Source organism: Gymnogyps californianus, chromosome 6, assembly GCF_018139145.2.
Source record: "Gymnogyps californianus isolate 813 chromosome 6, ASM1813914v2, whole genome shotgun sequence".
NCBI classification, from domain to species: Eukaryota; Metazoa; Chordata; class Aves; order Accipitriformes; family Cathartidae; genus Gymnogyps; species Gymnogyps californianus.
The window spans coordinates 30,856,666-30,881,945 of NC_059476.1; the positions used below are offsets into that span (position 1 = coordinate 30,856,666).

General features: G+C 41.8%; 1 protein-coding gene across 1 annotated transcript; it reads right to left on the reverse strand.

Moving 5' to 3' along the window:
- Nucleotides 1-218: 218 nt before the first annotated feature.
- On the reverse strand, nucleotides 219-10,921 carry LRIT1 (leucine rich repeat, Ig-like and transmembrane domains 1). The gene is made up of 4 exons (XM_050899372.1): nucleotides 10,800-10,921; nucleotides 7,773-8,239; nucleotides 3,846-4,151; nucleotides 219-1,366 (listed from the first exon to the last, which is right to left on the reverse strand). Exons 1-4 carry the CDS (start codon nucleotides 10,919-10,921, stop codon nucleotides 381-383), a joined length of 1,881 nt encoding a protein of 626 aa, XP_050755329.1. The 3' UTR covers nucleotides 219-380.
- Nucleotides 10,922-25,280: the final 14,359 nt, after the last annotated feature.

Sequence of the window (25,280 nt, forward strand, 5' to 3'; positions counted from 1 at the left end):
AGAGAACATCAAAAGAGCTGAGAATAAAATACCTAGCGTATTGCAGAGCAGGTACTAAACAACACCAAGTAGAGCGCGCTCAGAAATGTTGCGTAATGTCCTCACACTCAGTGTGCACGCTTCATTTTACGAAAATAAAAGTGGTCCAGGAGAACGAGGCCATTATCACAGAAGCTCTTCACTGGGTACAAAACAGAAAACCCCAAGTGGGACGAGCAACATGTTTCTGTAAAGCTTGGGCACCATCTACCCTCTTGCATCCTCCTCCAGAACATGTCAGAGACAGAAGCATTGACAGGGTGGCCTGCAGTCCTGGAGCAGAGTTGTATATACAGCCACGGGCTTTCCACCTAGCGAGTCGACAATCAGCCTATTTACTATCAGCAAAAGTATTCGTTAGGTTGCCCCTCTGTCTTTGGTATTGCTTCTGAGTCCACGCTAGATCGGGCAGACAGCAGCCGGTTCGACTCATCGGGGGTATGTCTAGTCAAGTATTCTCCTTCCACGCCTTTCGCCTTGGTCCCAGGAGACAGGCTTTCAAAGGTGACATAGGACTCCTGAATTTCCTTGGGTTTCCGCACAAAGCATTTTTTGCAGCGCCTTTTCAGTGCTCCGCAGCAGACCACCAACGTCAGAGGAACAGCAATGACACAGGCCACACTGATGACAACCACATTGATGAGCTTCTGGGTCCCTCCTGCGCTGGCAACTTCGTCTGTGGAAAATATGATGCATTGCTCCTTCCTGGGGATCAGCCCTTTCACGCAGACACACATGATGTATTTGGTCTTTGGCAGCAGCCCATAAATGGTGACCTTGGTCTTCCCTGGCTCCACGTTGATCCGCCGCATGTCTCTCTCTCCAAAGACGGCGTAGAGGACACTGAACACTGTCGTGTTCTTTGCTAGAGGTGCCTTCCAGGCCAGGGTGATACTCTGGTCGGTGTCTCCTATCACCCTGACGGACCTCACCATTCGCTCCGGCTCCTGCTGACCAGTAGGCGGGCTCACCAGCAGGTTTCTGGGGTTGCTATCTTGTGCCACATCTGGGAGGAGGAGGCCCTCTCCGGTGCCCACTCCAGCCCCCAGGGTAGGCACGGTGGAGGTGGTGATAACATACCTTGCCACTAGCTTGTCATTGTAGGCAGCTGCTTCCATCCCGCTTGCCTTCCCGCTCCATGTGCCTTTGGCGTTAGAGTTGGGGTCATCTGTGCTTTCTGAGTCTGTGATGATGAGAGATATGAACGCCTCTGTTGCCCCAAGAAAATTCTTTGCTTTACAGATGTACTCTCCAGAGTCAAGATAAGAGACAACAGGCAGGCCCAGAATAGACCAGCTCATCCCATCACTGGAAATCTCTTGGTGAACTGCAAGGAAGGAAAAATGTAAAATAAATAGGCAATAATCAATAGAATTAATAACATGTTTTGTAAAATATTAAGATTCAATCAGCCAAATGTCTGCTCGACACAGTAGAATCATCATTTCTTTTTGCCACCAAGAACATTACAAAATCAAAGTAAATCCAAGAAAAGGACAGTAACACTAAAATTAGGTTATGTTGGGATTTACACTGCTTCAGACTGAATGAAGCATTTGATGCTATTTCCTCCAAACTGATGTACAGTTTGAAAACGAAACAGGAAAGGTTCTTCCATTTAAAAAAAAAAAAAAGCTTAAAAGCTCTTATGTAGTTACAATACTTAAAAGAGTGGAAGGAGTAGGCGGTAACATGAGCTATTTGAACATTAGATGCAGTCCTGTGAGTCACAGAAAATACAAACAGTGGAGATTTTCTTCTAAAAACCATATATGGACTAGTCTAGCATACATGGAGAAAAAGAGCCGAAAAATAATATCCCTTTTACTGCTAAATTAGTGCAGGTTTTTGCATTGAGCCAAACACAGGGAAGTCTGATCACTTACCACTGAACGATATGTACACAGCTGAGTGTTGATTTTTCTCATTTGGTTTACCAGGAGGCTAAAACTAGCTTTTTTTGCCTTTTTCTATTTGTACACAAAAAAAGAGCTGGGATCATGCAGAAGGGTAAAGCACCTTCTTCATTATTTGACCAGCCTCCTTAGGATGAGCACGTACTATTTCTGCCCTTTCCCATTGAAAGGTAATCCAGGGAGATGTCTGAAAGGCAAAGGTAAGACAGGATGCAAACTTCTCCCAAGCCCTCACGGCATCAGGATCCAGCCTTGGCAACCAGGGCACGTTCCAATGGCAGTGAAATACAATAGCAGCAGAAGTTACTTTTTCAGTTTAATTATTTACTGAATGGGTATATTAAAAAACATAAAGCTACTGGTCTTCCTATGGCACTTCCCCATACATAGAGACTGTGGGCTGTTTCTCACTCCTTTCTATTCAGAACACCAACATTTCAAATAGTCATATTATAGCATTGGCACAGAAGCTGCCATTGCTGAGAAATAATGTGTATTTTCAGCCAACTTTTTATTGAAAGGTGCTAAAGTCTGATTTAATGGGGCACAAAATACATCTTTCTCAGTTGTAGCTCAAAGTAAACTCAACATACGCTTTCAGGAAAGCATTCTCTGTTTTATTTTTTTTGTGGCTCTCTTTCAAGTGTAGGAGGGATGTTTGCAGCACAATGGGTAGACATTGTCATTATGAGGAGCCGCTCTGCTACATCCTGCACATCATGCACAACAGAGCAATGACTTGTGCAGATCCCAAAAAAGGATATTTATTACAAATGGTTCTACTGCTGTGAAAGAAAAGTGCTCACTCCCCTGTTTCTGTGCACCGAGGAGCCCTGTAACCCTTTGAAGATCAGACCCCATACTTAGTGATTTATCTGCTGAGTTTAGACCCTCTGTGAAAGTCAGGGCCAGGCCTGGGATACAGTGCATTCAGGGGAGGTTGGAGGGATGAAGCTTCAGGTCCTGACCTAAAACCTCTAGGGATGATTGCCTTGAGTGCAGCAAAGGTTTCTTCCCTAAATTCCCCACGCATTAAAGGACAAACACTGCAATTTTAGGTCCAACCATTCTTGTGAATGGAAATGAAAACATGATCAGTCACAAAAACAGTGGCTGTTTGAAGGCTTCCTCCACAAGAGGGGTGAGCACAGAGAGGGACCTCGTCAGTGTTTCTCCCACAGAGCGTTTTCCCAAGAGACCTTGTCAATCCATCAGAAATGAATAATTTCTTGGAAGCATTGTCACTGAAGTATTGTATCCTTCAGCAGTTTAGTGGCTTTTTTCTCTTTTAATATATCAGTAATGTTGCATATTTGCAACCTTTTCTTTCTTTGCCACAGCAGATTTGAATCCAGTTGATTTCACATCAGACATCTCTCTGCCAGAGATGTTTACTAACTGATTAACAGTCACTCATCATTAGTCTCGAAGACCCATAAAATAATTCAGTGGGAAGCCTTTTCAGTGACTGAATAACTAAATAACTAACTTAAAACAGCCTCTTGCTACAGCTGGACATATTTAATTTCTTCAGCTCCAACAGATTTGCAGAAAACCCCTTGACTTGTCCCACCACCACAACTGTTATGAAACAAAGCAAAACCAACCTTTTACACATGATAGTATACATTTATCTGATGATATTTACATAACATGTAAGTGATTTTATAGTCTATAGAAAATCACAATGCAATAGTGAATGACACGTGATACTATTGTGAATTATAGCGAATCTTAATTTTGCACCACTTTCTTTTTTGGGGGTCTTTTATCAGTGGGAAGGATCTATTGTCATAGAAGCTTCCATTTGCTGAACAATCTGTAGAAAATAAAGGTGCAGGTCTCCCTCACTCGTTCCATGTCTACAATAAAAGCTTAAACCAAACCCACCTGTGCCGTTTAGTTGAGCACCATCAGCTCTTCTCCAGCTGAGCTCAGGAATGGGCACCCCTGTGGTCCCACATCGCAGTAGCACAGTGCTGCCCAGGATGGTCTTTACTTTGGCTACGGACGTATGTACAACGGGGCTTTGACACTTCCTTAGCTCGACTTGGCTGAAGAAGACTCCTGCAAGGCTCCGGGGGGTGAAGCATTTCAGCCTGGGTTCGATGAATGCTATGTTAGGAGACTGGAAATTTAGGAAATGGACCATTTCATACAGACTGCAGTCACATACCCAAGGATTGTCTTGCAAGCCTGTCAAAATAAATCAGAGCACTAAGTCACTCCAAATGCACCTTTTGTTTCTGCCACTTCTGTTTCTATTTTTCAGCAGGACAAACTGTGATAGGCTCCTAATCTGCCCAGCAAGGACTGCCTGTGCATATGCAGGGGTATGCGGGGGCGGGGGGGATGTCCTGACAGCCTCCCGCTGCTGTTGGCTGAGCTTGATGGATCCCATAGTGGCCAGTTAGTAGAAGGGAATAAATATGGCTTGCTAAAGTATCTCAAAATCTGGAGCTGAAATCAGATTCTTTAAGTACAAAGGAGGATTATTCATATCATGAAAATATCGCCATTTATGCACATAAAGAAGCAAAATGAGAAGTTATTATAAACACATTTGGTTCCAGGATGGAAAAAACAAGTAGCCATGGGGGGAGAGTTTGTTGGTTTGGGGGGTGGATTTTTTTGGTATGAAGAGACTATGGAGTCTCTTCCTTAGAGAGGCCAGGAAAGTCTTCTCACTGGAGATTATTAAAATATTAGCCAGATTGCCATGCCAACTGTCAGGCCTGCAATAGGTGTAGGTGATCCTACTTGACTGTAAGAGTTCTCTTCCAGCCCTGTTATCCTAAGTTATTATTTTCATTCTTTTAGTAATCAGTTCTTTTTCCTGAAATACTAATTTACACTTGATAAGATGAAAGAACTGTTTTAAGGATTAAATTGAAGAATATATATGTTATGGTATATAAAAGAACATAAATAGACAATAACTATATTAAGAATATACACATAGAAAGGGGTATATTGAAGTATACACCCCTGTTTCAGAGTCCCAGAATGTTTCTCTTTTTCTTTTTTCTGCTATCCCAGTGTGTGCCTTTTGAACTCAATTTCTGAAAAAATGAGACATTACTCTATTAAAAATAGACCTGTGAAGATGGTACTGAAAAAGCAAAATTGGAACTAGAGCAATGCATATCCATGAACAGAAGTTGCTGCATTCTGATTAAATCTGTGTCGTCCTACTTACATATATTCACATTCACCTGTCCTATGGACAGTGTATGGTCTCTAATGACTTTAGCTAGCAGAATTGGCACTAGGGATATTTATACCATCTAACCCCAGGCACGCATTTGAAGCCTAAGCCAGGAGCACGGCATCCCAGGCCTCCTGCCTGCCATGGGAGTGAGCTCTGCTCCCTCCAAGGGAGCTTCAACTCCTCTTTTCCGCAGGCAGCCCAAGGACATGGCTTGGGGCTGGCAACTGCCTAAAAGTAAAGAGTACTAATACTCCCTCGATTCCTGGCAGGAGGAAACGACAGCTGCCCACCCTATGGTGCCCACTCTTGCTGGCCCCTGGCACACTGCAGCAGTAGTCATGCAAGCAGCGGCTTTCCGGCAAGAGCCAAGTTTTGACACAAGCACAGAGGGTGCACCACAAGGCTCCAGGAGCACCAAGGGGCTGCTTGAATTTGCTAGTCAACAGTAACACGGGGTCGATCAAAAGCCCCTGAGGCCTCAAATAAACTGTTTTAAAGATTCTGCTGAAAAATCTCTTCTGAGACCGTTGCATACCATCTTCCCTGGGCTTGGAAGGGGATCTGAAAGTGGTGGGCCTTGGCGGGAGAGCACTTCTTATAAATTAATATAATAAAGTTAAGAGGACTAAATAAAGAATGAAAGTTCAGCTTGGCTTTGTTGTTTTATGGCATTTTTGCTAGCAGCTTACTTCTGACTTCATGAACTAGATAGGTAACAATTTATTCCAGATTCCCTGCAGGTGCCCCAGCCCCACTTGATGCCGTGGCACCCCCAAAGCCCCAGTGAGCCCTTTGCTGCCCTGCACAGCACAGTCCTGTGGGCTCACGTGGGCAATCCTCATGTGCAAAAGCTTGCAGCCAGCAAACTACCCCTGGAAGTACTTCTTGAAGTAGTCTACAAGCAAGGGCTCTGATGAGGAGTCACAATGATGCACTGTAGACAAAGGAAGGGACTGGGCTGACTCTTTATTATTCATGGATTTTTTTATGCCTCCATGAGAAACAGTCACGAGCAGAGTGAAATGGAAACGTGCAGCTGTGTTCTCCCATTCTGCTCCTGCGAGGGACATGCGTTTCATATACCTGGTCCCTATGGGTGTCAGCAGGATAGGACCTAGGAGCTGGAGTGTCTATACATTACTGTGTTAATCTTAGCATTATACTCATTTGCCTGCATGAATTTTTTAGGATCCTGGCACAAGCAACCTGTACACAGCTGGCTACGTAAACACTCAGGTTGGCCATGAGCATCAAGGCATGATCTGTTCTCGACAAAATACTCTCCTAATCTATATTGAATGGAATAACATTTTTACATGCAACTTGACTCTAAAAAATAAATAAAGAAAAGAGTATGATCTAGGCCGTGTCTTGTCCTGTCACAAATGAAATGGGCAATCCCAAACAGCCAGCTTTGGTTTAAAGAAGCTGATAGTGCATCTGGCAAAACAAGATGACGAAACACCTGCTCCTCTCCTGACGCTAATGAAACCTTAAACAACATCTGCTAAGGACACTAAAAGCTTTGTAGGTGGCAATTTGAATATTTTTAAAGGCTTGTGTCTCTTTCCACTGCAATGTGGTTGTAAAAACTTTACCTCCCTAAATTTATCCAGAGAACAAAGAGCAGTGGGTACTTCCCAGAGTGAGACAAAACTTGCGATGTCTCTGGTGAGATTATCAGCAAATGCCTAAACTCACATCCGTGGCTGCAGAGGCAGTACATGCAGATGCACACACCCCACAGATCAAACACAGTCAGTGGAGCTGGGTCAGCTCATTGCAAGTGAAGACAGCAGATGGCAACAACTCTGAACCATCGTCAACCTGCCATGGATTTGAACCAGTGCACGATGGCTAAAAGGCTGAGTAGTAATCCCCTGAACTAGTAAATGTGCTCAAAACCTCATCTGGGGATACTGCAACTGAGAGGATTCAAGACAGTCATCTGTAATGTGCCCTCTGACACAAAAATGGACAGTTGCCCCAAAGCCATACTTCTGAGTGGAGCCCAGAATTGTCACCAAAAAGTGGATTCTTGTAACTTTATAGCTGCCCTTGAAGGCAGCACTATGTTGGTGGCTTTGGGGATACTAGGGTTTAATTCTATGTGAACAGATAAACAAGGCTCTGGAAAGAGACAAACTGGCAGTCCTGACCCAGATTTTATGCTCCGTGATGGCTTTATTCCTCTTTAATTTGGATGTAATAAATATCCATCTTTTTATTTAATGCTGCTTAAAATGGATTGATTCCATAGTAACTGTTATTAGAAAAGAGCACATGAATGATGTGGAGCTCTAATCATATTTGTATTTCTGTCAAAAATGGCAGCGTCAATAAATAAAAAGAGCTTGAGCAAGAGTCACCAGTTTTGTGTTACAAAGATTCAAGCAAGTAATGAAGCTTATGGTGTAATAAGCCAGGTGTGGAGAGCCTGAGGTGAGTTTGTTAATATGTAAATGAATTTGCACATTTTATATGGGGCATTAAATTGTACACAGCAGTGTACTTGCTGTGGTAACCACAGTGGGTGAAAATGCTGCAATAAGATGCAGAGCTCTTGATATTTGTGCCCCCTGCAAAATGACAGGCACTTCTCTTACCTAGGATGATCTTGGAGTTATCGTTGGGGAAGTAAGGAACGGCCTGGAGGTTGGCCCAGGTGGCAATAAGAGCCTGAGGAAGAGTCATCAGCTTATTGCTAGACAGGTCCAGGTACGTGATATTCTTGACATAACGAGCAGCATCGGGAGGGATTGAGGTAAGTTCGTTGTTGTGTAAATCCAGAAGCCTTAGCTGTGGCATGTCAGCCAGGGTTTCCCAGGGGAATGATATTAAGTTGTTCCCATCCAGCCTCAGCTCCTGCAAGCGACGAAGGCCCTTGAAGGTGATCCCACTGAGGCTGGCCAGGGAGTTATAGGGCATCCAGAGGTACTCCAGGTTGTGGAGCGCGTGGAAAGCCTCTCCTGGCACCCTGCGGATGGCTGTCTTTTCTATCCGAAGCTTGGACGTATCTACAGGGATGTTCACAGGAGTGAGGGTCATCTCCGGGTCATTACACAGCACTGTCCTGGTGGGGAAACACAAACACAAACACAGATGTGACTTTCTTGCATTTTGAAAAGGTTTTGAAACTTTATTTTAATGCAAGATTTTGATCTGCCTTTCTTTTTTCACAAGATTTCTTCTTGTCATTTCTTACTTGCTGCTGATCTCTACATCATCACCGTAAGTACATCAACTTGCAGTAATTCATATGTACCTTTTGACTGCAGAGATTGCAGTGTTGTGCCTCTTCTGGAGTGGCGTGAGTCTGAGTCTGGCCCATATAGCGTTCCTGCTTTTTTTTCTTTCAATTTTTTTTAGAGTACTTATGATAGGCAGCAGTGACAACATTCATGCACAACCGAGGATTCTAGTGCATATTAAAACAAAAGGATCCATAAACCGCACAATGAAAGACATACAAAAAGAAGCCTTACTGACATGTGGGATGGCAGGAAGTAATACAGATTAAATACGGCACAGGATCTTTGGTTCATGAAATGAGGATAAGAAAGTCAGCTAACAGCTCACCGGAAATACACTACAGCAAGCTCTGCTTTACTATGAAATAGTCTGGAAGGTGTGTACAGACGGGTACCAGTCACTGTACTGCAGGCATGTACAGTTATGAAAGTGCAGAAAATTAACTCTTTGGAAAATACTATACTAAAAGCAAGGCAGATTTTTGTGTCTTAATCGTTCCTTCCCATTTCTAATCTCTAGAGGTCAAATCATGAAAACCCTACGCTGCATTTTCTCAGCCTTTGTACAAAAAATTGTGACTTTGACTTTGCCAAGATATGGGATTGTAGAGAGACATGAGGAATGAAGGGAGACAAAATAGGTCTCTCAGACTGCACTTTAATTTGCCTATCAGGAAGGACAGAAAGGCAAGTTCTTAACAAAATACAAAGCCACCTTGCAAAAGGTAACACCTTAGATAGGCATGTCCCACTCCACATGCTAAACAAGATACCGCAAGAAATGTAATGTGATCAGTCAAGTAACATTTTCTTATCATCACACTGCCTGGCTGATAAACAGAATATCACAAAGCTGCCAAAACCAGACTGGTTTTGGCTGAAAGCAATTATTCCTCTACTATCAACAAAAACAAATAACATCGCTGAACTGCTCATGCAAGTTTCCCGGAGGTAAATGTTATTTGAGCCTACAGTTAAATTGTTAATTTGTAATCAAAGCATAGTATACTACTCTCATCCAGTGCTTTTATTGTGGCATTAAATCCTGCCCACCCTCAGCTGAAAGTTGAAATTTTGAGGAAGAGAAAAATCTATCAAATAAGAAAAATCCAGAAATCCTCTTTCAATAAAACATTTTTTTTGTGTGTAGGCATGACATAAAATGTTTGGTAACAGAGACACTATGGCAGCAAAACAGTGTGCTTCTCACAGTGTCCCTAAACAATGTCAGTGAGCACTAAACATTTAATCTATGGGATAATCTCCTTCTACTAGCAAGAAATATGAATCATAATGCAGAAAAAAAGGTGACATTATGCTCCTTAAGGGACTAATGGATATTTGCTTTATTATGTATCTTACCAAAACACACTACAGCTTTTTCCAGTCACTGAAATTCCTCTGGGAACTGTGACATTTATGGAGCAATAATTGGCTCTCCCGCTATTGCACTCCCTTTTAACAATTGCAGACTACTTGTGTCTCTACCACACTTCTTGCTGGGAAAGTTTCTGGTATTAAATCTATAGCACCATAAAAGAGATAAGAAAGTAGATATATTTCATGGGGATCCAAAATACAGGGGACAGCCTTTCATTTCAGTACTGTGGTAGAAAAAATTTCTTCCAAAGGATTTTGCAAATACTGTATCTCTGTCACAAAACCTCATCTACTGTGAACCATACCTTATAAAAATGTAGCCTGTATTTCATTAAGTCAGATCATTACTTTGTGATTACCCTTCAGAAAGACCTTTTTATTACAATCCTCCAGAGAAATGTCTGTACAATGGCGTTGCATTCAAAAATGGATGTCCTTCTGGTCTTGTCTTCCTTTTTAACTGAAAGTTTCCAGTCTGAGAATTATCTTATTTTATTTTTATTATTATTATTATTATCTCTTTTTTTGTTCATTCTCATCTAGAGTCTATCGCTTTGCCTAAAATCTCCAACTGAAGGATTTTTTAAGTAAATGGAATTGCAGTTTTTGGTACCACAACATAAACCAAATCTAGTTACACTTTAGAAACAAACGAGCAGAGCAGAATAAAGCCTTTTAAAACTAGCATTTTCAGCATAAAGGTAAAAAAAATAAAACGCTGTTTAAATTTTATTCCCTTTTTGCCATTGCACCAGCAGTAATTATGTCACTTCTGTTCTCACACAGGAGATGCCCCAACGCTTTCTCTGAAATCAGCTTACTGTGTTTTCAGAAGCTAATCCTCTGCACATAAAGCTAGAGTGCAAAGCGACTGGAAAAATAATGGACATGAAGTCTGAACACAATATTTTCTCCTCCGAGCATCCTTACAGAGGAGAAGAAATAAAATCCCCGACACCCAGAGAAAGAGTGGCAACCCCCCTGGGGAGAGTATCAGCATACCTGGCTTTCGTCCCTTCGCTGAGGCTGTGGAAGGCGCAGCTGCACTGTGATGGGCACGAGCCACCCGCCCGTGGCAGCCCTCCGAGCGTTAAGCAGCAGAGCAAACTCACCACGATCCACATGGCTACCTGTGCATGGGAAGGACACCTGGGCACTAGACAACGTGGAAGGTTTCGCCTATTGTTTTATCCATTGACGGGTCACATCTTGTTAACTCCCTTTTGTTTTCAGCCACACTGTGATCTTCCAGCCCTCGCTGAGTCCATCAGATAAAAAAGGATAGGCAGGGATTAAGGATGGGGACTTGAGTTATTTTCATGAAGGTGCTTATTGCTTCCTGGAACCGTACTGACAGCATTTCTTCCCTCAGGGAGCCCCATCAAAACACCCTCCTCGGGCAATCTGTGGTTCTTGTGCAAGAAAAAAGCAAACACACTTTTTGGGGACCTGCATCACAGGCAAGATAACTGTTATCTGACCAGGAATTAGCAATAATTTACTTCCTCACAGGCAATTGGGAATGCTTAAAAACAATTTCTTGCGCTAATGGAACGTAAGCTTCCTATATAAGAATACTAAAAATATATAGTAATACTATTAAAAGGTTTTCTTTTCTTTAAAAAACTCCTAGTTTGATCAAGCAATTATTGAACTGTTGGCAACATGCCTGATATTAATAAACAATGAATAACCCAGTAAATACACACATATTTCTGTTTATATCAGGGCTAGCACACACCTGTGCTCTGACTTGCTGATACAGCAAAGCCCAGATGAGGGACCATTTTTGGGAGCGCCACCTGATGCAGGGCCATGGGACAGCTTCAGGAATGCTAAGAAAAGCTCAGCTCTGTCTTAAGGACAGCCTAGGACCAAGTGTCAAATTATTTTTGTCCACTCGCCTTGAAGACAGTTATTTCTGTTAGCAAAGGCAGCCATAACTGCAAAGCTCATGGAGACCACCCATGTTTTAGCAGTCTTCATCTGACTCCAAAGAACACAATACATGTGAGAAAAGTAGAGCGCAAATATGCACAAATATAAAGCTTAAGAAGTTGCTACTTGAGACGGGGGCAGAATTCTATTCATACTAGCAAGGACATCTCATGTTTATAAAGACTATTATTTTCTGTTGAGTGTGAAAGTATATAAATCACTCGCACCACAAAATGTGCAACACTCTCTTAAAAGTAAAAAGCTTTGGAGAAACTAATAGATGATTACTTTCAACCTGATCAGATTGCTACTCCCCCACTTCCCAGCCATACTGCATTATAGCTTTGGCAGAAAAATTGACCCCTGTGTCAGACACAAAACATAAAACACAAGTTAAAAGTTAACAGAAATGAGGAGTAACTGAATGGAGCTGAACAGCTAGCGATAAAGCACTAACCAGACACTACTCCTTCAGAGATGCTTTAGGAAAATATTTCTCTTCCAGTTCTGGAGCTCAGGAAAGCCTCAGTGCCCAGCAGTGTTACAGGGGAGAGTCCCAGATGCCTCACTCCAGTGTAAAACATGAGCAATTCTACTAAAATCCTGGACCCTGTTAACTCAATAGGAACTCTGCCATCTGCTTCACCCAAAGAAATGGGAGTGTGGGATGAAATGTGGCTGATTGAGGCAGAAACCACCCGGCATCCTGTCGGCCTTTCAGCATCGGTCACTTCCCAGCTTCCCCTTTTCTTTACCTAAGGTCGGAGAAGAAGGGGAAAGGAATTACAACCACAAAGATTTCTCTAAAAATTAGGTTTTCTTGGATCTTAATTATAGTCATACCGATCAGAAAAAGTGCCCATCACAGTCTCTTCTGTCACTGTCTGAAGATGCCACAGCTCTTCTGTCCACCTCTTGTAGATAACCATCTAAATTCAGATTTCCCTAGGGGACAACTACAGCTCTGCACCTTCTTAAAAGCTTGGTTGTATCTACAGCTGCCCTTCTGCAGAGATGCATAGAAGAATCAAACCATATGAACTGCCATAAAGCCAAGGAAGAAATACGAACAATCTAGCCCAAAAGACATTTTGGAGGTTAGAAGAAAAGATTTAAACAAACAAACAAACAAACAAACCCCACCACAGACCATTCAACGTGCAAAGCTTCCACCTGAGAGTGCTATAAGACAGACATATTTTGAAGAGCTGCTGTGGATGTTACTCCTTAAAACTCAAATCTCTTCCATGCTTGTGCAGCCATCTCAGATCCCTAACAAAAGACTAGTCCAAGGTAGCTGTCAAGATGGACAGGATGTTCCAAAATAAGCGTAACATGGGCAACTTGAGTTGCCTGTTGCTGAAGCTGGTCTCTTTTCCTGTTAGCAACAGAGGGAATTAAGGGAGCCCAGTTCCCCAGCTAACCTGGATGCAGAAGGCTACATGGTGTAACTACCCTCACATCTCCACTGCTTCCCCACTGCCCCCGGCTCTCCTGCCCAGGCCGAGGATTTGCCTGTGTGAGGAGGATCCCTATGGGATAAACTGGCTGAAGTAGGTCCAGCTCCAGAGTTCACCTCCCACCTCTCCTTTCCAACACTCCTCCCTGTTGTGAACCTGTTGATTTTGCTTTTCCTTTCAAATATGTAATCAGAAGTTACCAGTCAGAAGTGCAGCAATAACATACCTATTCCTACGTACAAACTACCTGAAGGTTAATGAGTATGTTACAGCAACAGTATAAGGCATTGTTCCTAACAAAGATTGCTTACCAGGATTTCTGGTGTATCGCTGTTTTCATGCAGAATTCATCCTGTGTTCTTTGCAGAATGAAATTACACTGGCAATTTTTCAATAATTCTGGGTAATGAACTCTCAGAGTTTCAAGGTAATCTAGATGTGGTTTGGGGCTAACTATTAAACAGACATTTTATGGTGCCACAGTTTCGCATAAGCTTGTTTCACAAGTCACTCCGATAATTAATTAAGACTTGTAGAAATCACTTACTGAGAGGATGGCCCAAAGGATTATTTTTCCCCATGCTATTTTCACATTCTACATTTATTGTTGTTCAAAGAGAAATTCAAGTATCTCATTATTTATTTCTGAAGAGATGAGAACATGATGCAGTGCTGCTCATTAAATATCCATAGTTGTTCTCTCATCGACTTTCATTAGGTCCCATTTCTAGATGTAATGATTTCTCCGTTCCCTTAATGATCTCCAAGCTAAGACCAAGCTCATTGGGTTTTTTAGTGCACTCATTGGTCAACTTGCCTTGCTGCCCAGACTCTGCCTCAGCTCAATACTCACAACATTGACTGAAACATCTCTCTCCCCACTGAAGTTAAATTCTACTTGAAAAAGCAATTCACATAATTAACCTCTTGCCTCTATTTTTTTCAATGCATCTGATAAAGTGGTTTCCCTCCATTGGAGCTCTGGAGTAATAAACTTGTAGAAAGCAGCCAGTAACTGTACGGTAAGATTTGCTTTCATGAACCTTAATTTTGCCTCACAAATGAAACATTTAAGTTACAACTAAATGCCGGGAGCAGTAGAAGTAAACTTAATTTATATAAAACAGCAGCAATCAATAAAGCATGCCTTAACAGCTGCTAATGCTATGCACTTTGTCAAGAAAGCTGCTATTTAGTTAACATGACAGACTCCCTTCTGAACAAGAAAGAGAAAGACCTAGTGGTAGGCTGAGAGATTAATAAAACAAGATAAATAACAGTGGTAATATTAACATGTATCCACAAGTGTGTCAGAGACATGTGGAAAAGGGAGGGAAAAGGACCAGTCAACTAATAACCCAGTTCTGTTTTATCAGCACTTACATGTTTGAGGTTTTCCTCCCCATTAGCTATATTCTCTTGTAATCCTTCATTGATACATCACCATCAAATGATGCAAATGATGGGTTAACCGTCAAGCTACAAATACACCCATGTTAGGCTTGGTCTGAATGGCCAAGAGTGTGGGACTGGCCTCACCTCGACAAGAGGTTCATCAGGAGGTGAGGAAACCGCCTCAGGTAGGCTTTGGACATAAGGAGCTGGAGGAGGAGGAAAAGGAGGAGGAGGAAGGCCTTGGTGCACAAGGAGCAGATATGTTCCCCTGGTGCACAGGCTTCATATGTGTAACAGAAAGGAGCAGGCAGAAAAGAAGAGAGAGAATTGGTAAAGCAAAGGCAATGAAACAAGATGCCTGAAAACATAAGGGTAGATGCCAGTACTTGCACTTCAGGGACTGCATGACAGGAACTGCAAGCATGCACAAGGCAGCATCGGCGAGTGGGCTGCAAGAAGATGCTGCTTCTGGTTACATCCATGCTCCCTCCCTAAATCAGTGAGATGGAAGAGATAAAACTGGCAGCAAAATTTGGCTACTGTGTTCAACAGACCATGTACTCACTTTTACACACAGTTCTGGTTTGTCCTGAAGCATTTGTTTGCAGTGCAACAGCGTTCTAGGTCTTCATGGTATTTTTAAGGCTGAAGCGTATTACCTCCTCCCAACTACTGAACAGTTATTCACAGATTATGCTACTTAATTTAAAATGAACACTCATTAGCTAATTTCCTTCTAGGTGCAGGTGATATTTATATGAGACTTTTTAAAATCAATATCATCTTTTGCAAGTGCCAAAGGTACCAGTGCAGAGTAAAAACATCTTTTTCATGACAGCCAATTCCATTCCATAATGAAACTAGTGGGAGTTAGGCCCTTTACTTCCATGGGCACAATTCTGCCCTCTAAATCATAAAAATAGTGCCCCTTGCTGCTTACTTAGGAAGAAAACAGTTTCTTCTCTGCATCAAGCTAAAAATACCAGCTGGAGAAAAAAACATACAAAGAAGCAGCCAGCAAGTGTCATTCAGCAAAAGTGTAAGAATTCGTTTTGCATTCTCTGAGAATAGCCAGATCCCCTGTTTATATTTTTGGTGTAAGTAAATGCAAAGCAAATGGGGTCAAAGTCTACTGTCAGCAAAGTTCAGCACATGGCAATCTTTCCTATCTTTCCTAAGTGGGGTATAATTTAGAGAAATTTTTTTGTTTCGTTTTTAATAAGATTAAGTTAATTACTTGGCATTATAGTTTCCAATTTTTTGCCATATAGACTTTTTGAACCTAGAAATGTTTTATCAGCAGATTCTACTCACAAGCTCAAAAGCAAAACTTGAGTGACAAACTCAGCATGCTCCACTAAGTCACTCATTTTTAATATGGCCATTGGACAGAATTTATTTTTACTTCTTTTCCCCGTATACTTAGAGAAATATGGCATAAAGCAAATAAAACAGCATATTTTATCACAAATGAGAGCCATAAAAGACCTTATTATCATGATTTTGTCTGAAAGGTTTTATTAGCAGGCAACACAGGCCAGACACTAAATCAATTTCATTAGGTAAATGCATCTCCAAGAAGCTTCTGGCAGGGCACATCTTGTAAAGTGGAAAATCCTTCCCACTGATGCAAGTTGAGAGCACGTTAACGCATTACATCATTCTAAATTGGATCTCGCACTTAATGCTGATGAAGGCAGCTCCTCCAGACCTATAGGACTGAAGTCATTAATAGACCTCTAGGCGTGCTGAAGAAGTAAAATAAACCCAAACAGGTTTTGGCATGGAGCATTAAAAGTCTATCAGTGGTATTTCTTTTGTGCATATATTTACCTTGGTTGTTATAGCCAGCACAGAACAGCAGAAGTGAGTACAGACTTCTAACCCAAGGGGGAGATAAATGCATACACCTCCCTTATGAGCACAGCATTTGACCCATTTCTGTCCACGCAGCAGAAGCCGCTTCACAAGGCCACATTGCAACCAGCAATGGTCAGTGAGGCAAATTCTAGCAGAAGACAGAGGTGTACACCAATCCACCTGGTCTCTCCCTCTCTCCTCCCTTTGGGTTCGTCATGACTGATGCAAATTTAAAGTGCTGGGTGTCCATGACACCACCGTACCCAGGACCTCCAGGTCCAATGGGAGAATGATCCCCTCAGTATGCAGCAAGGCAAGTTTGGCCCCAGGGTGGAGGAGGTGACACTAACTCTTGCCTCACCTTAAAGGAGGAGTGGGCCAGCCACCATGGCCATGGCTCTTCTACTCTTCTTCTCCAAAGGTCCCACAGGGACAGGCAAATGCCACTGGGGTCAGACATACAGGACCCCAGAGCAGAATTCTCTGGGACAAACTCTCTGTAAACTCCTCTGCAGAGGGAAAACAGCAGATGAACTCTCTCTTTTCTAAAAGCCCTCTGCAAACCTGTCTTTGAGGCTATTAGTCTTGAGCACTAATGAGAGAGTGAACTTGTGTTGCCCACTAGATGGAAGCTGGAAGATGCTTCCACCCACAAACAATAAATGCACAGAAAATATGTATAATTCCATGTCAGTAAATGCTTTAACTACCATAAAACCATCCACTAAGGTAATGTCAAAAAAATAACACAAATGTGAAAAACACAACTGAGTTGCACAGAGTGAATCTTTTTGAGGATACTGATGTTTCCGACTAGTTTTGTTACACAAAAGACCTTTAAAGCTCAAAACAAGTATCACTCATACATGCTAGAGTCATCTATCAGCTTTCTGCTATGCCAACTCTGTTGACGTTACAGCTGGTAGTAGGGGGAGGAAGAAAAGGAGGAAAAGAGAAGCATTGCAGCAAATTCTCACTGCTGGAATATGTGGTTTACAAAGTGCTTACTATTTCACATTTATACTGAAACAACACCCAGGAGCTCTAGTAAGGCGTAGGCACTCTAAAAGTTTTTATCAAAGACCGACACCTGTATCTCTAGTGGAGCACAGCCAAAGAAGACATGACACAAAGATTAGGGAAAGAAACATATAAATAAATCAAGTGTATCATTGACTTGTACATATATATATAAAAAAAAAAATCTAGATTTAAAGCTTAAGTTATCATGAACAGAAAAATTAATACATATGCTCTGCTAGCCATAAGCTCTTGACTGATTTCTGATCAGAATAGTAGCTAAAGGGGAATTTTTACGAGTCTTCTAAAGAGGGAAACCAAATACATAGTGAGTAAGACTGGAGAAGTATTTATATGTCTGTACACACATGCACATGCCCATAGAGTTACCAAAACATAGACCTAGAACAACATAAATGTAATGTCCAGCAGCATAATTCTCACAGAAAAAAATACTATTCTTCTCTGAGATGCCACAGCCACATACCGGTTCACTGTAGTCCATTCTGATGACTGGACATACCATAATCATATCTGACATATGTATTTTAAATGGGTAAAACTTTTTTTAGGTTTACATTCCTGGCCCCTCTTCTCTATTGTATCTTCATTCCCTAAAATCCAGTAAGGTTCCTACAGTTTAACAAAATGAGCTAACTTTGGGCTTAGCGTCCTTAGCTGCATGACAGAGGGGGTCACACAGTAATATTGCTGACTGCAACAACCTTTTCTGATTTGGACCTTAATAGTATTAGTCTAAGCCCTGCAGAGTCACCTCTGCTTAGGAAACAGTGCCTGTTTTATTTTGCTTCCTCAGGCATGCAAGAAGAATTAAACTTCCCGCACTGTTTATCTGGCTCCTGAATGCAGATGGAGCATAATGTTTTACACAGCAACCCTCTGCCCTCTTTCCAGTCTGATAAACAGCACCTTTCCTATTCTGATTTACCTGCCTACAGCCTCAAGATTTTGTAGGCCAAGTACATGCCCTTGTGGCAGTTTCTAGTAAACCTCTTGGAAGCTGCAAGTAAAGTCTTACACACAGGGACCAAGAAAAATAGAAAAAAAAGAAGAAAACAGAAGAAGGGAGAAAAGGTAGGAAGAAAGGGAAAAGGAAAGCTTCTGCCCTGGTGTATTCTATTTTCTTAACGTTATTTTTCTCAGAGCAATAAGCTCCTCTCGATCTATTATCTTCAGTGATGCAATGTATGTATATATATGCATGTGGTGGGGTCATAATAGGAGAATTACATTGCCTGTGTAATTATTCTTATTTTTATTCTGATTATTCTTGGACTAAATGCTTCATTATATACATTTTTTTTCAAACATGATTATTTGTGAAATAAGAGGAGGAGTTTGGGGAGGTAATAGCCGAAAATCAGGGCATGCCTCAGGTAGCCTCTCCACAACTGTCCTACTGACCCACAGAAGGGCAAAAAGGAAAAGTGCTGCACTTTGGTCCTGATTTGCTTTACAGCCCATCCTTCATTTGATCAACCCTTGAAGATATATAACTGGCCTAATTTTGATCACCTATCCTTACCAAGATAAGAGTGAGAAAGAAACCTGGGAAGATGAGGGAAGCCTACGATGATCAGGAGCTTCCTCTAAGCGCTGACTTCCCTGTCCTGTCTGCCTGCGGACAGAGTAGTATTAAACCCATGCAGACCCATCTTCAGAGAAACTCAATTTACTTCAGAGGATCTTTGCTAGAGCAAAAGCGGTCCTACAGGCCAACTCACACCAGAAGAAACACGGGGAAGGCTGATGCTCCAAGGGCAACAGCAGGAGGTAGAACTTGTGCTGCAGCCTGCAAGAAATGTATAATGAGATGAAGTTTTGGTGAGAGCTTTCCCTAAGGAATTCCCACAGAAGCGAAGGGGTGTGCAAGGTCCTCAGAAGGTCCTGTCATCTGGGGAGAGTTTAATCATCTATCATAATGGACATTAAGCTTTTTTACCAATATATTGGAAAAAAATACCAAGCTTCTCTTGTTTTCTTGACAGTTTACTTCTCAGTGCCTGTATTTTAACCTCAACAATTCTAGACATTTCTACCTTATTAGGTAAATGCATCCATTAAAGTTTGAAAATTACCATTTATATTTGCTTCAATGTCTCATGTAAAGTGTTTGGCAGGTTACTTCATTTCACTGGAGGAAAATAAGCAAAACAGTTTGTTTCCTGGGCATTCTCTCTTATTCCAACTTGGTAGATTACCTGTAAGATACCTATGTAACATGCGGTTCATATATTTTGTCTGTCTGAAAAGCAATTTCCTAATCAAGACTTCCGCTTTATGGTGAGATTCTGCCTACCAAAGATTCTATTCAGGAACTGATTGGGGGGTTTTCTGTAAAAAGAAAAAAATTACCAGGACTAAAACAACTGAAAGCTGAATAAGAGAGCCTGGAACTATCATTTTGATATGGCACATTATGAAAACTCCTCTCCTCCTTCATTAGCTAGCTACAAAACAAACTATAATTCAGCAACATTCTCACATTAAAGATGACAACAAAAGCACAACTGAAGGCTTTGCCTTCATCATGATTAATTTCATTTTGTGAGATAACATAATGTAGTTTTTACAAGTCTTGTTCCACTCTATTATAAAAGGCAACTCAGCTTGAAGAAATTGCTTATTACACTGAGCTCAAAGGATGGGATAACAGAAGGTAAAACAATTAGGCAATCTTTAAAAAAATAGTAACATTTATTTTATGGAAATGTGGGGGAAAGCCCTGGTTAATTCACAGGTGTAGTTTATAAATAATTCTGTTGATTGTCCCTAATGTGTACTAAAAAGTGCACTTGGATAACACAAGAGGCCTTGATACATCTATTGTAAACAATGTATATTTGGTCAGGCTTCCATAGGAGCCTTCAGGAGAAGAAAGAAGCCTAAAGAAGAGAGGAGCAGGCAACAACTGTAGTTAACCTCAAGCTTCAAAAGAAGTGGAAAGCCCCAAATCTTTTACGTTCCGGTACAAATGATTGGACTGCTCCTTAATATAGCCAGCTGAAAGGCAGGCATCAGTCTGAAGTAGTCTCTGGGCTCTCTCAACTGTCAGTGAAGAGGAAGAGGTGTCTCCAGAGCACAATTTGTCCTGTCCTAAGACAGGTGATGCTTGGGAGCTGCCCATTCCCTCTGGTAACAGTAGAGAAAGCCTAGCTTAGACTAGGTAATTAGCACGTTTGGTTTTTATATGGAAAAATTTAGATGTGATGAATCCCTCTCAATGTAAACACAGATCTTATACTGAAGTCAAGGAAAGCTATGGAGAATTCAGGCTTAAGTAATGTTTGTGAGGGAAGTCATCAGCGGAAAATTTGGGCAAATCCCTACAGAGAGACACTGGTAGAAGACTGCTAAGACAACCAAGATATACAATACCACAGTGACAGGAAAAATGAGGTGCTTTTGTCATACATGGCCTGGAAGTTCATTTACATAAATGGTCAGCAGCAGAGACTCATTGAGGAATGGTTCGGAGAGAGTCCCGTTGTTTCCTTACAAGAGCAATAGTAAACAGAAGGAGAGCTGGTGTGCAAATCCTCTCTTAATACAACTAAAGCCGCTCTTGAAAGCAGAGTTTCTTTTGAGAACTGGGTACTGGTCTTTGAACTGTAGTTCCTGGAAGAGTTATTATTCCGCATGCTGTGGGAAGGCCTCAACCCTGCAGGGCAAACTAAACAACCAGTGTTAGGTGTATTCTGTAGGACTGCCTTCTCCTCCGAGTCCTGAAATATGCCGCTATTCAGCACAGAGCAATAGCATATTTCATTATATTCTGAATATGTATATGACCCTAAAATTAGTAGGCTAACCGAAAGCAAAACATATTATTTATAGGTGTCTAAAATGCATTTTGAGAGACAGGTAACACATCAAGGCAACAATTATACATATCTGATAAAGATCATGATTGGTGTATCCAGCAAAGACTAAGAAGTCTAGGATGCAATTAATGTTCTAGTAACTTTATTAATTTTCTGTCCTGGGTGGATTTACATATATTTATCAAATATGTATTCAATTTACTATGAATTAAGCTACCTGTCTCTAGAGGGGTAACTCAAACAGTAGGAAGGAAAGGCGATGCTTCTCAACTCTACAGCAAGTTTCAACTCTCTAATGCCTAAAGTGCAGTGGTGTGCAGGAAAGCCAGCCCGGGTGCAGCCTGGTCTCAGGTGGCCACGCAGTGTGGAGACCAGGCCACGGCACAGGTGTGAATGACTGTCTGAACCCAGGCAGCATTACTTCCTTGTATAGTCAAGCACAGGGTTAACGCATGACATTTGGGGAGGAGATGAGGGACCTGCGTCCTTTTTTGAAGGGATTTTCACACAGTACCGCTCTGGCTCTGACTCTGAAGATGCTCCTCCTGCTTTCTTACTTCCCACTGGATTTACAGCTCCTTCACTTTGGCTAAGCATGGCCGAGGAGCTTTCCCTGGATATTATCCCTGATCTTGGCTCTCTGCACTTGCAAGCAAGCCCCTTCCTCTACCTTCCTCTGCACAGGCAGCACCTCCCACCCCTGGCCCCCATCCTGTCCGCAGAGAGCACAAACCCCACTCTGGAGCCCCTTGCATCCTCCCCACCAGACCCAGAGCTGCCATGCTCACTCCCCAAAAGCACAGCCACTGGCTCCTGCCTCTCCCAAGCCTCCTTGGCCATCCCCAGGCCTTCACCACTACTTCTTCCTCCAAACAGCTCTGGAGGCAGCTGCAGAGAAAATCGGATTGAGGAGCGTGTTAGACTGCCAGACTGTTGAGCAGAACGGTTCTTACGTGGCCGCAGGCTTGCCCAAAGGGCTGACACCTGTCCACATACTGCTCTGCGGGCTTGTCCCCTGCATCATCCCTCCCGTGGCCAATGCCAGGTGCCTGTTTACAGTCTGGGGTGTATTCCCAATCACTGCTTCCAAATCAAAACAAATTTACACAATTGCAACTAGAAGGTCTCCAGACAATATGCTTTCTGGTTTCCTTTCCCTGATGAGAAGCATTTCCCATGGGGACCAAGATTACCACTCATTTCTGTGATATCAAACTGAAGTCCTGTGTGGCTGTATTCCCAGCCCGCTTCTGCTGAAATGCTGCAGTTTGTCATTTAAAGGTGTTTTTCAATACAAAAAGTCAAAGACAATTTGGTTAAACCTGAATCAGACGAGAGGATTAGGAAGGCAGAGGAATAATAATACATCAATTTAGCAAAGTTCTTGCTGTGAATATAAAAAAGTATGTCAGTAATCTGCATTGATTGCTTGGAGAAAATTCAGAGTGCATGAGCGCTCTGTCATCTTTGCACTGCACTTTTTTTTGTTGTGCTTGTACCAATGCATATTTTACAAAGATTAATATGCTCCCACCAAATCCATACAGTCTTACGAAATCCATGGGGGCATCTGGCAAGAACCTATCAGATCTTTTTTCTGCGTGTTCCTTGCAAACAGATTAGTAACCAGTGAAGTATTCTTAAGTGAGAGGGTAAAATGAAATGGATGTTTTATTGATGCAGAGAGGAGATCAGTGGGAATTCAAAATATGAAGTTGCAAGATAACATCAGGTTGAGTGAAAGACCTTTTCCCCTGAATTTGGAAACAGCAAGTAGCTATCGAAAAAGTGCATAAAGTAGAAAGGGATCACGAAAAACTTCATTATTTAAGGAGTTAATAAATGTCTTTGGCAAACCTGTTATCCTTTGCGTGTTTGCACTGACTTCATAGGAGCACATGATGTGAGGTTATGTCTTACATAAAAAGGAGGGAAAGGAAAGGAATGCAGCTTTGTTTTACCAACTGGAAAAAGAACTATCATTAGTAGATTCTATCAAACTCAATACTTTATGCCCTATTTACACCTCTTCTTTGCTTGAAGAAAACCTTTTATAACTAACTGAATTTAGCAGTCATATTGGACCATACCTTATCCCATACTATCCCAATGAACTATTAGAAAGTCATTTTAACACAGCATCAAAAATAGATATTGAGAGCCTGATGCATAAAGATTCTGTTGATACTAATTGCACTTGAGTCAGATGCTGAACCACCACTGGAAATCTTGCCTGTGACTGACTTGTGTTACTAGACTCAGCATTGATAAAGTAAATAAGGTTTAGACACAGAAATTTTTAAGATACTTGAAGAAAAGCAGTCAACAAGTTCACGATATTCATTCTAATAAAGGTCTGCTAAATCCAAAGGGGTTGGGGTAGTAGCCTACTTTCATGGAAAAAGTAGTTTTGGAATGAGCAAAGTCTGCATCACAGACTTTAATACACACCACAAAAAGTACCGGAAGTGTAACACATTTGGGAGGTTTGCTTGGGAGTGAGGGCAAAGTACAGTGGCATGCAACCAAAAGCACCTGACAGCCGTCATGAGGGCAGTTCACACAATATCCATATCCTTTATCCCTAGTCTAGAAGAGCTGTGCAGCTTTATGTTGACAAGCATTACAATGAGCCATCTATTTTCAAAACTATCACACTAAAAAGATTTACAGCACATTTACAAGATGTAGCACTAATTTTTTGCAAGAACGCACAATGGATCACTATTAAAACACAGGCTTAGATCAGTCATTTGGCCTGCTAGGAGGCAGGGCTGTCACCTTCTTTGTCATCAAGACATGTAGGCGAGTGAAAGACAAACATAACGATGGATTTATGTGGTGCAATGTAATTTTGTTCTGCTTAAACCAAACATCTGTATAGCCTAACAAATATCATGCCCTCCTGAATCCTACTTCAAAATCCAAGATCATATCATCAAGGCAATTACCTACATCAAAAATAGCTGTAAATTGAATGCCAGAGATCAAAAAACACAGCAAGATGGTTTCACAACAGCCTTGAAGCTCCGATCAGTTCTCCTGGGCATCACATCCTCTAAGCACAGATTTCAGGAAAACTGCAAAAAATCCACCACTGTCTTCAGCCAAGACCCCTGACTGTGAATGCACCTCCTCTGTGTAGTCAGGAGAACCATGAATAAGCTCTGGCCACATCTGGAGCAAATTCACTCTGCCTCACATCTCAATCAACCAAGAGCCAGGTCAGCACAGCGTGGGGCCTGAGCTGGGGGAAGCCAATATCCCTTGTGCTTCAGCTCCCTTTTTGCTCCTATTTCGCAGTAGGATTATGAGGATGAAGAAAGTTATGTGTCAAAGTAGCAACTATCGTGCTAGTGGCACCTTGTTGTTAAGGCAATGAGTAGGTCTGTGAAAAAGTAATAAGGAATAAGAAGTGAAGAAAAAGGAAACAAATGCACACAAAAGGGTGGAATAAAGTACCATTAAAAGAAAACAACCCTATCTAGTAGTTATCATAGCTATTGCTACTCTAAATGTAGGTTAAAAATTGAGAAGTATGGCCAAGTTGCTCACTTTTAATGGACAGGCATTGAAAATTACAGAAATAATAGTTGTATAGCTAAAAAAGTACCATTTCTTTCAGTTGGACTCTGAAAGCGGCTATCTTCCATTCTGCAGGATCCAGGCATTCAAATTCCCAAAGAGTTAGTTAATCAATTAGTAGTACAAGAAATGAAAGGAAAATGGTTGACCCTGCTGGGAAATGACAAGGGCTCATGTACATCTCGGATCCATCATGCGGTTTGCTTGTGGTGGGAAGTTGGCCAGCAGGTAAGGATCTGGAGGCTGGACAAGCTGTTGCACATACTCCAGAGCCACACTACACCAAGACCCTAGTCCTCAAACATCTCCAAAAGGACAGTAAGGTAATTCCTGTGAGCGCTCACCACTGGGCAACTCACATATGTCCTTGTATGTCTGGG